The sequence below is a fragment of the Gorilla gorilla genome, chromosome 22 (genome assembly GCF_029281585.2).
Source record: "Gorilla gorilla gorilla isolate KB3781 chromosome 22, NHGRI_mGorGor1-v2.1_pri, whole genome shotgun sequence".
Classification (NCBI taxonomy): Eukaryota; Metazoa; Chordata; class Mammalia; order Primates; family Hominidae; genus Gorilla; species Gorilla gorilla.
Genome location: NC_073246.2, coordinates 48009408 through 48025498, shown reverse-complemented (window position 1 = coordinate 48025498; position 16091 = coordinate 48009408). Strand labels below are relative to the sequence as shown.

Genomic DNA, 16091 nt, shown 5'->3' with positions numbered 1-16091 from the left:
TGAGGCAGGGCACGTTTTTGCAGGAAGCCTCACGGGGGAGATCTCAGATGCCTGCTCCCCTTCCTGAGAGCTGGAGCTGGGACACACAGGGAGGTGGGGATGTCATGGACCCCGATGATGTCAGTTCCTTCTCCCCTGACCTGCTGGTCTGGGCTCGGGCCTCGAGTCCAGGGTGGATGGATCCCACCTGCCCGGAGGCCAGGCCCTCGACCTCTCTTTGTAACACGTGCTCTGTGGGTGACCCTAACGCTGACCCTCACGGGATCTAAACAGCCTAGCTTTGGCTGGGAGCCCTTTCTCCAGACGCCAAGGCCTCAGGTCCAACACGGAGCAGGTGGCTCCCTCTCCTCTCATCTGTTCCAGCCTGGAGGCGCCAGGAGTCGGCAGCCTGGCGCGGTCATCTCTGCTGGGTCAGCTGCCGGCCAGCACTGGCAGGAAGGGAAGCGCCACTCACCTCTCCGTAGGCTTCGTGTTTCTGCAGAAAAGACAGACGCGCTGGTTAGCCGTGTGCCTCAAGACCTGGGGCGGCTGCACCTCGAGTCTGGGTGGCGATGGAGGGACACCTGAGTGGCCCAGGCCCTGCCCGGAGCTTCCTCCTTCGGCCTCCGCGCTCACAGAGGGGTAAAGTGAGGCCCAGAGTGGGTGGACGGCCCACCGTGGCCACCCCCGGCACGTGGACAGTGCTCCCGCCCGCGGCTCACCATGACCTTGATGATGCGGTTGATGGTGTCCTGGTCGATCTCGGTGGAGTCGGGCAGCATGGTGGCGTAGTCGTTGCGGTAGAGCTCGTGCGGCGTGCTGGCGATGTCCCGCAGGCCCTGCTCCTTCAGGTTCTGGTTGGGGGCCACGGCGAAGAGCCGGATGCCCTCCTCGCGGGCCCGCTCGGCCTGCAGCTTGATGCCCCCGCAGGGGCTGCCGGTGACGTGGCCGTCGGTGATGACCACGGCGAAGTGGACGGTGCCCTTGCTGCGGTCCTGCCGGATCTGCTCCGTCATGTTGGCCAGCGCGCAGTCGGTGAAGGTGCCGCGGCGGAAGGAGTTGATGCCCTGCAGGTTCTTGATGAAGGAGGCCCGGTCGCTGCCCGGTGGGCTGAACACCTCCACCTGGTCAGAGAAGTGCAGGCCGCCGTAGCGCCAGCTCAGCGCCACCTGGTCCAGGTAGAACTCGTTCTGCAGCTGGCTGATGAACTGCGGCACGAACTGCTTCATGTGGAAGAGCAGGATGTCCGTGGGGGACTGCATGGTGACGCTCTCCGAGGTGTCCAGCACGAAGTACACATGGATGGGGCAGTCGGTCTTCTCTGTGGGGTACAGGACCCGTCACGAGCCAGCCTCAGGAGGGACTGCTGTTAGAGCCCCGTTTCCTGGCCCCGTGCCTGTTTGTGGGTTTGACCTCACTGCCCCCGAATGCCAGAGCCCCCGGCCCCCGACCCCTGGCACCTCGGTACTGGTCCCAACTGCCCCCCAAATGCCCAGAGCCCCCGGCCCCCGACCCCTGGCCCCTTGGTACTGGTCCCAACTGCCCCCCAAATGCCCAGGGCCCCCGGCCCCCGACCCCTGGCACCTGGGCAGTTGTTGTTTCTCTCGGTGGTGTCTGGCGAGATGACCTCCTGCTGCTGGGCCTGGATGGCCCCCAGGATTCCCCAGAGCAGGAGCACGGAGCAGGGGCCCTGGAGCATCTTGGCAGCACCTGTGGCCCTGAAGTCCTGCAACAGGGGTGGGGGTCGCTCAGACACCCCCAGTGCCTCTTCCCTGGCACCCTCCCCCATGGCAGGCGCACGCACAGCAGGTCAGCGGGATTGGGGGCACTGCCCTCAGTCTTCAAGGAAGCGGGGTCTGCGCCCAGCACACACCGTCACCAGCATCTGGACTGGGGGGCTTGCGCCCTCTTGCCCCACCCTGGGTGGGGTCACAGATGTTTAGTGGGTGCCTCTGGGCTCAGTTTGGGGTGGGATTTGGATGGTTGAGGCCCTTCTATGTCCTCCAGGGCTGGGTGGAGTGGGCAGCTGGGCGAGTCGGCATGGAAGGGAATGGAGCACCACTGTCTGGAGCCCCCCACTGCCTGGGGCTGCCCTGGAAGCAGTGCAGAGGGGAGGGCGGGAGAGAGATCCCAGCTTCCCCAGACGGGCTCCCCTGCAGAGCTAGGCACTCTCTCTCTAGCCTGGCTCCATTCCCTTTAAACAGGACTTTGATAAGGAGGGAGGGAGGACTCTGTCAAGTGTGGGGACACGGCCGTCATTAGCCTGGCTTTCCTTTCTGTTGGGTGCCAGGACCCTAGAGCAAATGGATCCAGCCCTTGAACGTCCATCCTCCCTGATGCCCTGTGGCTTGGCCTAAGCTCTAGCTCCAGGAGGCCATCAGGACAGGCCTCACTATGCCCGCTGACTCCGCAGAGTGGGGCTGGAGGCCATCAGGACGGGCCTCACTGTGCTGCTGGCTCTGCAGAGTGGGGCTGGCAGCAGCCGGGCAGCTGGGCAGAAAGGGCACCGGGCCTGGTTCAGAGCGTGCAGTTCCAGGGGTAATGCAGGGATTGGAGTGCCGCCCTCCCCTCAGTGCAGATGGGGGGAGTGTCCAAGCACCAGGACTAGGGGAGGCGCTGCCAGGAGAGGGCCCTGAAGGGTTGCTGTGATTTTGCGGCGTCTGGAGTGGATGAGATGACCCAGGCCAGACCTGCTCAGCCTGGGGCCCAGGGAGGAATGAAGTCCCTTCCCAAAGGTGCCAGCTCAGGCAGTTTGTGGGTGAGTTTCACAGCTTCAAGGACAAGCACTTCATGCTATTTAACTTGTTTTAGAACATAAAAAGATAAACTTTTTCCCAATTCATTTTTAAATGTGGCATAACCTGTGACCAAAGCTTGATAAAAAAAAAAAAATTCCCTAAAAGTAACTCTACAGATAAATATCACTATAAATATTACTGATGGCAGCGGCAGGCCATCTGGTGTGGCCGCTGCCATCACACTGGCTGCTCAGGGAGGGCCCATGGAAGAGGCAGACAGGCCCCCAACCCCACAGACTGCCTCCCTGGGGGCCGCTGCCATGGGGCCGGGCCGGGTGGCGTGCTGGGTGAAGGGGAGCTCACAGCGGTGTTGCCCCTGTCTGGGATGCTGGCCCAGGTCTGGAGACCCCGCCCCAGGCTGCGAGAGGACATGGCCAGGTACCATGCTCCACGGAGCCAGCAGGAGCCGGGGATAAGTGGGATCCCTGCCCCTTGCAGTTTGGCGAGGTGAGAGTTCCCCAGGTACAACTGCCCAAGTCGTGGCTGTGGATCTGGGCCTTCTGCTCCATGGAGCAGGCAGGAGCCCGCCCCCACTCCTGGTGCAGTTGCAGCTGCCCCAACTGGGGCTGCTGACCCAGGCATCTTGGGGAGCCAGGGAAGGCCCCTCTTTCCCTTGTAGGCCTGGAGGTGCCTGTTCCCGCTGCCCAGCTTCTTCCCACTCCCACCACCCACTCCAATTTCAGAGCAGAGTTGGGGCTGAGCCCGGGCACTGTCACAGCCTGGCCGGATGTGTGCATGCTTGTGGCAGTGCTGACATGCCAGCCCCCTGCTGACTTGGCCCCCTCCAGACTGTGGGCACTAAGAAGTGCAGGAGGGGAGGCTTGGGGGGGTGCTGAGGGTGGCTGGGCACAGGTGCCGCTTGGTACCAGCAGCCTGGGCACCATGGATGGCTGCAGGAGGCAGATAGGCTCCTGGGCAGAGGAGGATGGGTCCCCAGTGAAGCCCCACCTTCAGGCTGGGGCAGGCCTGAAGCCTGGGGGCCGGGTTGCCCGTCCTATGGACCAGAGGGGAACTCAAGGTGCTTTTTTCTGGGCTTGCACATGGCTGCACATGGACCAATCAGCATGCACTTCCCCCCTCTGAGGCCTTTAAAAGCCCCAGGCTCAGTCAGAGCAGGGCAGAGCATGGCACGACCAGCTGCAGAGAGGAGCTACTCTCTCTGCTGAGAGCTTCAGGACCTGAAGGGATGTCAGGACAACCAGCTGCAGAGAGGAGCTACCCTCTCCAGGGCTTTCTCTCTGCTGAGAGCTGAACACTAGTTGCGATGCCCTGTTTGCAGAGAGGAGACACGCTCTCGGGGGCCTCCTCTCTGCTAAGAGCTGCAGAGACAATGGGATGACCTGCTTGCAGAGAGGAGCCACCCACTCCAGGGCCTTCTCTCTGCTGAGAGCTAAACATTTGACAAGACAACCCGCCTACAGAGAGGGGCTGCCCCCTGCGGGTCTCCTGTGAGCTCCCCTAACACTCAATAAAGCTTCTCTGTCTTGCACACCCTCCACTTGTCTGTGTACCTCATTCTTCCTGGACACAGGACAAGAACTTGGGCAAAGGCACCACTGGCCATAGAGGTTTCAGGCCAGAAAAGTGACACCCTAAAAATCCCATAACATTATCACAAAAATTCTAGCCAATATTAAAAACTGAAATCCAATAGCATATTAAGGACCACTATACCAGAACTATAATATGAAGTTAAAGTACAGTGATGCCACAAACACTAGGGAATACATTAATGTAAGTCACATTAACATAAAATGGGAAAAATATGCAATTGCTTCAATAGATCCCTGAAACATCAATTTCTAACTAAGAAACAACAACAGCCAGACAAGGTAAAACCTAGTAAGAAATTTAGGAGTAGAATTAACTCTATAAAGGATATACATTTCAAATCAAGAGCTCACATCATATTTTACACAAAAAGCTAAAATAGTGGTTCTTATTCTTTGTGGTCATGGACCCTTTTAAGAGTCTACACAATTTCACCTTACACAAATGCATAGATGCTCATATACAGAAATCATGTCCAGGAATTCGGGGATTCCATTCGTAGATCTAACCCTGGGTTAAAAAATCCTGCATTAGAAGAATGCTTACTACAGTACAAAAAAAATGGGGTGGGGGCAAACAGTGCAGACCTTACGCTACTATTCAGTGTTGTGTTGGAAGCCAATGCAATAAGACAGTAAAAATAAACAAAAGTATAACTGTTGGAAAAGAAGAGACAAAACTGTCCTTATTAAAGATAGGATTGTCTACCCAGAAAATCATCTGAACAAAGTTTTTTTAAAAAAGAGAAAAAAAATATATATATATAGACAGAGAGAGAGAAAGAGAGAGAGAAAGAAGGAGAGAGAAAGCAGGGGAGATTAGGGAGAGAAAATTTAGTGAGCCACTTAGAAAAATGTATCATTGATGAAAAGAGTCAAACTCTGTAAAACATTTTAAGAGATTTATTCTGAGCCAAATATGAATGGCCATGACCCATGACACAGCCCTTAGGAGGTCCTGAGAACATGTACCCAAGGTGGCTGGGGTGCAGCTCGGTTTTATTCATTTTAGGGAGGCATGAGACATCAATCAAATACATTTAAGAAATACATTGGTTTAATCCAGAAAGGCAGGAAAATTCAAAGTGGGGAGAGATGGCTTCCAGGCTACAGGTAAATTTAAACATTTTCTGGTTGACAATTGGTTGAGTTTGTCTAAAGACCTGGGATTATAGAAAGGAAATGCTCAGGTTAAGATAAAAGACTGTGGAGACCAAGGTTCTTCTGAAGTCTCATAGTGGCTGCCCTTAGAGACAGTCGATGACAAATGCTTCCTATTCAGACTTTTAAAAGCTGCTAGACTCTTGGTTAATCTCTTCAGAATTGGGGGGGCCTGGAAGAAAAAGATCTAGCTATGTTAATAGAGATTCCTTACAGATGCAAATTTTCCCCAGTAAAGGACAGCTTTGCAGGGCCATTTCAAAATGTGGCAAAGAAACATGTTTTGGGGTAAAATATTTTTATTTTCTTCTTGGTCGTGTAGAGTCATGCCAGAGTCAGATGGAAAGTAAGTCACGGCATATAGGGTTAGATAAAACCATCTGATGAGAATTTATGGTTTGTAGGGCATGACTCCCCAGACCCCTTAGATAAGAATATAGGCAAGATAAAAAAAATCAGAGCTTAGTCCTCAATATACAAAAAGTTATTGATTTTCTTCTATCAGTGACAACCAGTTAGAAAATGTTGCAGAAAAATGCTATTTACACTAGTAAGAAAAACAACATAAACCCAAGGAATTAACTGAATAAAAATGTGCAGGACTTATGAAAAAAACTCAAAAAAATTTTTGAGAAATATATTGGAAAGACAAACCTTGTTTTTGGATAAGAAATCATCCCACTATCTTAAACTGATTTAAAAATATCAGTTATTCCTAACTGAATCTATAATAGAATGCAATTTTAATTAAAGTTTCCAAGAAAATTTTTTGCATTTTCATAGATAGGAGTTTGCAAAATGAATCCAAGTTTTACTTGGTAGAAAAAGCAAGAAGAGTTGAGCAAAATAAAAAATAGAGTGATAAGAAAGCTTGTGCTATCAAATGAAACGATAAAATTAAACTTTTGGTTTTGGTGCTGGAACAGGCCAACACTCCACACAACCATGGGCATAACAACACACAAGAACTTAGGCTATGACATGGTGGCCTTTCAGAGTGGTGGAAGCAGGCTGGGATGAGGGCTCACCCTGTGACTAGAAATAAAGGTACTACCTCACATGGTGCTCCCAAATAAACTCCAAGAAAAGGAAGTATCTGAGTGCAAAACAGGAACCAAAAAGTCTTTGAAGAAAACAGAATGTATAAAATGTCAATGAAAAATCTATAATAATTGTGTACCAGATACTGTCCTATATCCCTTCATTCAACATTCACAATTGGACTTATGGCCTTAGACATAGGTACTATTACCATCCCCACTCCAACAGATGAGGAAACCAAGGCCCAGTGAGGTAACTTGCCCAGGGCACTCAGCTAATAGCTGAGGTCTGAAGCCTGGCAGTGTGGGCTCAAGTCTGCCCTCTTGATACTGAGCTCCCACATATGACCATCATTACAACAAAAGCAATATGAGCAGACTGGAAGCAGACTGAGAGCCAGCAACAATCTTCCCGGTGTAAGATATAAATATTTTGATGGACTGTTATTAGGTGCATAAATATTTATAATTATTATATCTTGCTGTATTGAGCCTTTTATTAATATATGATGTCCTTCTTTCCCTCTTGTAACCTTTTTTGATTTAAAGCCTATCTTGTCTGGTATTAGTATAGCCACTCTTGCTCTCTTTTGGTTACTGTTTGTGTGGCATGCCATTGCTCATCCTTTCACTGTCAATCTATTTATGTTTCTGGATCTAAAGTGCATCTCTTGTAGAGAGCATATAGTTGGATTTGGCTTTCTAAATCCATTCTGCCAATCTCTGTCTTTTAACAGAGAGAGTTTGGAGAGTTTAATCCATTTACATCTAAAGTAATTACTGATAAAGAGGGACTTCTCTCATTTTGCATTTTTTTCTGTATACCTTATGGATTTTTTTGTCCTTAATTTCCAGTATTACTGTCTTGTGCTTAATTTTTTTGATGGTGAAACATTTAAATCCCTTTCTCATTCCCTTTTGTATTTATTCTTTAGTTATTTTCTTTGTTGTTACCATGGGGATTGCATTTAACATCCTAAAATTATAACAGTCTACATTGAATTTATACCAGTTTAGCTTCAATGGCATAAACAAAACTCTGCTCCCTGAATGGCTCTGTCCCCAACCCTTTTAGTTATTGATGTCACAAAATTACACCTTTATATATTATGTGTCCAAAAGCATAATGTTATTTTTAAATCATTAGTCTCTTAAATTATGTAGAAAACAAAAAGCAGCATTACACACCATTGTTACAGCAATATTAGCTTTTATAATTGTCTATATATTTACCTTTACTGAGATATTTATTTATTTATTTATTTATTTATTTATTTATTTATTTATTTATTTTGAGATAAGGTCTTGCTCTGTTGCCCAGGCTGGAGTGCAGTGGTGTGGTGACAGCTCACTGCAGCTTCAACCTCCCAGGCCCAAGTGATTCTCCCACCTCAGCCTCCCCAGTAGTTGGGACCACAGGTGTGCACCACCATGCTTGGTCAATTTTTAAAATTATTTTTATTTTATAGAGATAGGGTCTCCCTATATTGCTCAGGCTGGTCTTGAACTCCTGGGCTCAAGTTATCCTCCTGCCTTGGCCTCCCAAAGTGATGGGGTTACAAGCATGAGCCACTATGCCTGGCTGAGATCTTTATTTCTTCACTTGAGTTACTGTCTATCACCCTTTATTTCAACCCGCAGGACTCCCTTTGGCATTTCCTATAGGACAGGTCTAGTGGTAATGAACATTCTCAGCTTTTGTTGATCTAAGAATGTGTTAATTTCTCCCTTACTTTTAAAGGACAGTTTTGCTGGATGTGGGCTTCTTGGTAGACAGTTTTTATTCTTTTAGCACTTTGGATATATTGGCCCACTGCCTTGCGGCCTTCAAAGTTTCTGATCAGAAACCTGCTAATAGTTCTAATAGTTTTATTGAGGATTCCTTACATGTGATGAATCATTCTTTCTTGCTGTTTTCAAAATCTTTGTCTTTGGGTTTTGACAATTTGATTAGAATGTTTCAATGTGGGTCTCTTTGAGTTCATCCTGCTTGGAACTTTTTGGGCTTCTTGGATGGTTATATTCATGTCATTCATCATATTTTAGAAGTTTTCAGCCATTATTTCTTCAAACAGTCTCTCTGCGCCCTTTGCTCTCTCTTCTTCTGGGGCTCCTACAATGTTTATGTTGGTTTGCTTGATGGTATCCCACAGACCCCTTAGGCTCTGATCACCTTTCTTCAATCTTTTTATTTCTGCTCCTCAAACTCAATAATTTCCATTGTTGTATCTTCAAGTTCCCTGATTCTTTATTCTGCCTGCTGAAATCTGCCTTTGCATTTCTCTAGTGAATTTTAAATTTCAGTTATTGTACTTTTCAGCTCCAGAATTTCCTTTTGGTTTCTTTTTAAAATTCCTAGCTTTTTATTGATATTTTCATTTGTTCCTACATTTTCTTTCACTTTCTCCACATTTTCCCTTAGTTATTTGAGTATCTTTAAGATAATTCTTTCAAAGCCTTTGTCTAGTAGATCTACCACCAAGTCTTTTTCAGTGACAGTTTCTGTTGTTTTTTTTCCTTTGAAATAGGAAAGTTTCTTTGTATGCCTTGTGAAATCAAAATCTGTTTCTTCCCCAGAGTTTGCTGGTTTTTCTTGTTTTTATAATTTTGATTGTTGCTGTCTCTGTGCTAAGGATCAGCATAAAGTATCAACTTAAGGTCTTTTTAGGTCTTTTCTGAGCCCGTGACTTCTCCTGAGCATGTGCAATGACTTTTTGATTTTCTCCACATATATGGTTGCTTTTGAATGTGCTAGTCTTCAATGTCTACCTCTCAAAAGAGGAAAAAGAGAAAAATGAAGGGAGAAAAGGGTGCCAGCCCTTTAAATCTCCTGGAAGTCACTTCAACCAGAGGGAGAAGGGCTTGCAATAATGGGGGTAGTTGCAACAACAAAGTCTGTGTCAATAGATTTTGAAAGATCTACATCATACAAGATATCTTTTCAGACCACAAAGGAGTAAAGTTAAAAATCAGCAACAAGGACATTTAAAAAATCACGAAATTAAACAACACCCTGTTAAATAACCAAGGATAAGAGAAGAAATCACAAGGGAAATTATAAAATACTTAGAGATGAGTGAAAATGAAAACACAAATTTAAAAACTTGTTCGACAGTGAAAGCAGTGCTAAGGGGGAAACTGATGGCTATACATGCTTATATTAAAAAAGACAGGTCTCAAATAGGAACTTAACCTTACAATGTAAGGAACTAGAAAAAGAACACAAGCTAGCAGAAAGAAGGAAAAAATAAAGATCAGAGCAAAGATAAACAAAATGGAGACTAGACAGATAATAGAGAAAATCAATGACAACAAAAGTTGGTTCTTTGAAAAGATAACAGAATTGACCAGCCTTAAGCTAGATTCTAGACTAAGAAAAAAAGAAGAAACTCAAATTACTAAAATTATAAGTGAAAGTGGCAACATTGCTACTAATTCTACAGAAATAAAAAAGATTATAAGAGTGTACTATAAGCAACTATATGTCAACAATTTGAATAACACAGATGGAATGGAAAAATTTCCAGACAGACAAAACCTATCAAGACAAAATCAAATCATGTAAGAAACAGAAAATCTGAATAGACATAACTAGTAAGGAGATTGAATCAATACTCAAAAATCTCCTGACAAACAACCTCTGGACCTGATGGCTGCACTGGTGAATTCTACCAAACACATAAAGAACTAACACCAAACCCTCCCAAAATTTTCAAAAAACTTGAAGAGAAGGGAACACTATTTAATTCATTCTTACGAGGCCAGCATTACTCTGATACCAATACCAGACAAAGATATTGCAAGAGAAGAAAACTATAATCCAGTCTTCCTTATGAACATTGATGCAAAAATCCTAAACAAAATACTATTAATAGTAAACTAAATTTGGTATAATTTGATGCAATTAAATGGAATTTAATGAATTGACCAAGTAGGATTTATTTCTGGAGTGCAAGGATAGCTCAACATACAAAAAAAAAAAAATCAATCAATGTAATACACATTAACAGAATGAAGGAGGAAAAAAAACTCACACATGATCATTGCAGTTGATGCGGAGAAACCATATGACAAAATTCAATACCCTTTCATGATAAAAACACTCAACAAATTAGGAATAGAAGGAAACTACCTTAACATAATAAAAGCCATATTATATGAAAAAGCCACAGTGAACATCATACTCAGTGGTGAAAGACTGAAAGCTTTTCCTCTAAGGTCAGAAATAAAGGAAGGATGCCTGCCTGCTTTCACTACTTCTATTTAACACTGTACTGGAAGTTCTGGCCAGAGCAATTGGGCAAGAAAAAGAAATTAAAGGCATTCAAATTGGAAAGAAATAAGTAAATTATCTCTGATCACTGATGATATGATCTTGTATGTAGAAAACCCTAAAAATTCCACAAAAACTGTTACAACTAATAAACAAATTCAGCAAAATAGCAGAATACATAGTAAACACATAAAAATCAGTTGTATTTCTATTCACTAACAATGAACAATCCAAAGGAAATTAAGAAAACAATTCTATTTACTATAGTATCAAAAATAATAAAATACTTAAAAATTGACTTAGGAGGTGAAAGACCTGTACAATGAAAACTACAAAACATTTCTGAAAGAAATTGAAGAGGACATTTAAAAAAAGACATTCATGTTCATAGATTGGAAGACTTACTACATTAAGATGTCAATACCACCCACATTGATCTAGAGGTTTAATGTAATCCCTATAAAAATCCCAGTGATTGTTTTTTTTTTCAGAAATAGTGAATAAATCCTAAAATTTAGATGGAATCTCAAGGGACCTTGAATAGCAAAAAAAAAAAAAAAAAAATCGTGAAAGAAAAAAACAAAGCTGGGGGACTCACATGTCCTAATTTCAAAACTTACTACAAAGCTGCAGTCATCAACAGTGTGGCACTGGCATAAAGACAGACATACAGACCAACGGAATAAAATAGAGAGTCCAGAAAGAAACCCTTGCATAGATGACTTTCAATCAGGCTGTCACGACCATTCGATAAAGACAGTCTTTTCAACAAACGGTGCAGAGACAACTAGATATCCACATGCAAAAGAATGAAGTTAGACCCTTACCTAATACCAAATACAAAAATTAACTCAAAATGGATCCATGCCCCCAGATCTTTAGGTTTTAAGACCTAAAACTTTAAAACCCTTAGAAGAAAACATAAGGTAACACCTTCATGACATGGGACTGAGCGATGATTTCTTGGGTATGACAATAAGAAAAAATAGATAAATCAGATTACACCAAAATTTAAAAACATTTTTTGCATCTATCTAGTGAAAGGACATCATCAACAGAGTAAAAAGACAACCCAGAGAATGAGAGAAAATATCTGTAAACTGTGTATCTAATAAGGGATTAATATCCAGAATATATAGAGAACTCCTAAAATTCAACAACAACAAAAAACAATCAACCTGATTCAAAAATAGGTCAAGGACTTAAACAGATATTTCTCCCAAGAGATATATAAATGGCCAACAAGCACATGAAAAGATGCTCAACGTCACTAATCATGAGGGAAATGCAAGTCAAAACCACAATGAGATACCACCTCACACCCATTAGGATGGTTAACATTTAAAAAAAACCAAGCGAACCCAGAAAATGACACCTGTTGGTGCAGGTGTGGAGAAACTGGACCCTTGTGCACTGTTGGCGGGAAAGCAAAATGGTGCAGCCACCGTGGGAAACAGTGAGGCAACTAATTCCTCAAAAAAATGAAAAAATCAAGTGATCCACAATTCCACTTCTGGGAACATACTCAAAAGAAGTGAAAGTGGGATCTCCAAGAGGTATCTGTGTGGTGTGTTCATGGCCACATCATTCACAGTAGCTCAAACGTGGAAGCAACACAAGTGTCCAGCAACGGATGAATGGGTAAACAAAATGCAGGACGTGCATGCAGTGGAATACTGCTCAGCCTTACAAGGGAAGGGAATGCTGACACACGTTACAGTATGGATCAATCTGGAGGACATTAAGCCACGTGAAATAAGCCAGTCACAAAAGGAGACATTTCATACGATTTCACTCATATGAGTCACGTAAATGGCCAAATTCCTGGAAACATAAAGTAGGATGGTGGCTGCCAGGGGATGAGGGAAGGGGTGATGCGAGTTGGTGCTCCACGGGCTTCAGTTTGACAAAAGGAAAAGAGTTCCGGAGATGGACCTTGGTGATGGCTACACAACACTATGAATGTACTTACTGTCGCTGAACTAGCTGCACACTTAAAAATGGTTAAGACAGTACATTTTATGTTGTATACCACAATAAAAAATTCAGGAAAATAAAGCTTTTTCAAATCAATAAAAAAAAAAGAAAAAAACCCCCAAACACCCCAAACAAACAACAAACAAACAAACAAACAAACACATCCATGGCCTGGGCAACATAGTGAGACCCCGTCTCTTAAAAGAAAATTAGCTGGGCACAGTGGTGCATGCCTGTAGTCCCCGCTACTCGGAGGCTGAGGTGGAGGCTCGCTTGAGCCAGGGATGTGCAGATTGCAGTGAGCAGTGATAGCACCACCACACTCCAGCCTGGGTGACAGAGCGAGACCCTGTCTCAAAAAACAAACAAACAAACAAAAAACCAAAAAAACCCAAAAAGCGAACATCCATTAGGAACATGGGGACATCACAACCAGGCAATGCACATCACTACACACGGTCAGTGATCAAACAGCCCAAATAGCCTTGTACTGCACAAAAACCAAAGACATGCAGAACAAACCCCCAACAAGGCATCATTCCTTATCTATGAAATGAGCAAAAAAAAAAAAAAAAAAAAAAAAAGACAGTGCTCCTATCCATTGTGGAGACAGGTTCCCTGCCACTTCTGGGATGGGCATCTGACGTTTCTGACCTCTGGACCCAGACGCCGCCCTTCTAAGAGCAGGCGCCCTGTGAGCTGGGATTCTCACCACCACTGCCCATTACAGCCTCCACTGCAGGCCAGGAAGGGCCGCTGGGCGGGGCTGGGTGTTTGGATCCTGGGCGGACCTGGGCAGCCCCGTCCCAGCCAGTGCCCCGCGGGCTGGGTAGGGCCCCTTCCATGAGCAGCGCCAGGACCCCTGCTTGTGGTGGGTGAGCCCCGCATCAGGCGCCCGACTTTGCATAAACGTGAAATAGGCCACAGGAGGCAGCAACTCAACGTGCAGGGCCGTGTTTAAGAGAAAGCATCTCACCCGGCCTTTCTTTCCTTTTTTTTTTTTTTTTTTTTGAGACGGTCTCGCTCCCTCGCCCAGGCTGGAGTGCAGTGGCGCGATCTCAGCTCACTGCAACCTCCGCCTCCCAGGTTCAAGTGATTTTCTCCTGCCTCAGCCTCCCAATTAGCTGGGATTACAGGTGCCTGCCACCACGCCCGGCTAATTTTTTTTTGTATTTTTAGTAGAGACCGGGTTTCACCCTGTTGGCCAGGCTGGTCTCGAACTCCTGACCTCGGGTGATCTGCCCGCCTCGGCCTCCCCAAGTGCTGGGATTACAGGCGTGAGCCACCGTGCCCGGTCTGGCCTTTCCTGAAATAATCACCAGAGTCGAAGTGCAAGGGGGCCTCCAAGCCAGAGCTGTGTTATCCCAAGAACAAGGAGCTCCGCGGACAGCAGGCCCCTCCTTTCTGGGTACCGACCCCAAAGGGAAGGTCCCTTCTCCAGGGGCGCCTGAGGCGCGGGCACCGGGGTCCTGCTGGCACAGCCCGGATGGGCACCGCTCGCCCGCACACCTGCGGCTCCACAGAGGGCCGATCCGTTCGGTTGCCAGCAGTGGAGACCCAGGCCCAGCGGTTCCACCAGCGTCCCCCGCGGAGTCCCAGGGCGGGTGTGGGCGGCCCGGCAGGGGCTGCGGGTCGCTGTCAGCCCGGGTCCCGCCGCCCTGCGGAGCCGCCTCCGTCTGCAGCTTCTCCTGGGCCTGGCGGGGCCCTGGTGGGCTCCAGGCCGGGAGGGGCGCAGCGATGGGGCGTCGGGGCCACCCGCGTCCCCTCCCCGCCCTGTCCCGCCCTCGGGCACCGAAAGCCCCTCCTCCCCCCGCCCCGCCGCCCCTTCCGTCCGGCCCGGGGAGAGGCCCTGCGCCCCCGGAGGTCCCAGCCAGCCGGGGCGTCTTCCCCGCAGGCCGGAGCCGGACCCGAACCGCTCGCAGATGCGGGGCCTGGCGGGGCGTGCGGTGCCGGGGTCGTCTCGGGAGCGGGGGTCCCAGCACCGAGCTCGGGCGCAGGCAGGGACCCCCCCACCCCGCCCAGGCCGGCTCCGCCCCAGAGGAGGCCGCGGGGAGGTGGCCCCAAGTCGCGGGCCCGAGGGTCGGACCCTGAGACGCGGAGCCACAGGGGCAGGCGCGGCCCCAGCCCCGCGAGTAGTAGCCCCGAACCCCCAGAGCCCCCGCGCCGTCCCTGGGGCTGGAGTCCCCCTTCCCGGGGGCCCGAGGGACGGAGCCGCCGCCGCCGCCTTCCCAGGACTCGGGGTCACCCCCCGCGGGCCGAGCGGCTTCCAGGGTGCGGGGTCCGGGAGGCGCTCACCTGGTCCCGAGGAGGCTCCGCTCCCGACGGCCCGAGGCGCGGGCGCCGAGTAAGCAGAAGGGAGGGAAGCGCGGCCGGCGCCGCCCCCTTTATACCCCGCCCCGCCTGCCTGACCCGACCCGCCGCCAGGAAGCGCTGCGGCCCCGCGGATGGGAGGAGGGGGCCGGGGGGACGGGAGGGGGATGGGAGGGGAGCGGGGACCCTCGAGGGCGGGAGGCAGGAGGAGGTGGAGAGGGTGGGGACCCCCCTGCAGCCCGGGCCCAGGTCCCCCGCCATCCCCTGCCCGCTGCTGCTCGGACTTCACGTCCCGGGCCCGGCCGCCCGTCGCCCCCGCCCCATTTCCCGGACGACCTGGCTGGGGCTGCGTCCGCCTCCGGGGCCCTGGGTGTTGGGGACCGCGCCCCGCACGCAGGGCCGACGGGGGCCCTGGGACTCGCCCCTTGGTAGGAGCTGCCCTGGGGGGGTGCAGGGCTCCCCCCATCAGCCCCCCCACCCCTCCCCTACCCCGTGTCCTGTGTCCCGCTTGCTCAGGCCTCCTGCGAGAGGCCCCGGGTCAGGAGCTCCTGCAGAAACTGCCGCTCCTGGGGCCTGAGGGTGGGGAGCCGGGAGGGCAGGGACAGCAGAGCCTGGGCGGGGAGGTTGGGGCAGAGCCTGGGCATGCGGCGAGCCACCCCTGCCACCCCTTTCCCGCTGGAAACCACAGGTGGGCTTGGTGCTGGGCCCTGGGACCACCGTGAGGTCCCCACCTGAGCCCAGCCGGGGACAGAGTGACAGGGGTCCCTGGTAGGCTCTGTCTGGGGTCCCCACTCCCCACCCTGCTCACAGCCCCCCAGCCAGGGCCGGGGTTCCTCCTTGAGGTGAGGCGCAGGCGGGGTTGGGGAGAGGTCCCTGGGCTCCAGGACAGGGCCCCCTTCAGAGCTGTCCTGGAAGGGGGCGGAGCGGCTGGGGGCGAGGTCCCTCTTCTGATGAGCAGGTTTGCAGATGTGGTGTGTGTGTGTCTGAGACTGAGTGTGTGTGG

At 49.1% G+C, this 16091-nt stretch overlaps 1 protein-coding gene across 6 annotated transcripts in view; it reads right to left on the bottom strand.

The window, feature by feature from the left end:
* The window catches only part of COL6A2 (collagen type VI alpha 2 chain), a 35377-nt gene extending 19671 nt beyond the window's left edge, over positions 1-15706 (bottom strand). For 2 of the 6 annotated variants that reach the window (XM_055373792.2, XM_055373789.2), the window contains exons 1-4: positions 15074-15425; positions 1564-1705; positions 702-1300; positions 455-475 (exon numbers count right to left, since the gene is read on the bottom strand). In XM_055373792.2, coding sequence (XP_055229767.2) covers positions 455-475; positions 702-1300; positions 1564-1705; positions 15074-15349 — 1038 coding nt within the window. In that variant the 5' untranslated portion in view covers positions 15350-15425. Of the gene's footprint in view, positions 1-454; positions 476-701; positions 1301-1563; positions 1706-14097; positions 14542-15073; positions 15426-15577 lie in introns of those variants that run through there. The other 4 variants (XM_055373791.2, XM_063702553.1, XM_055373793.2 and 1 more) reach the window with 4 other exon arrangements.
* Positions 15707-16091: the final 385 nt, after the last annotated feature.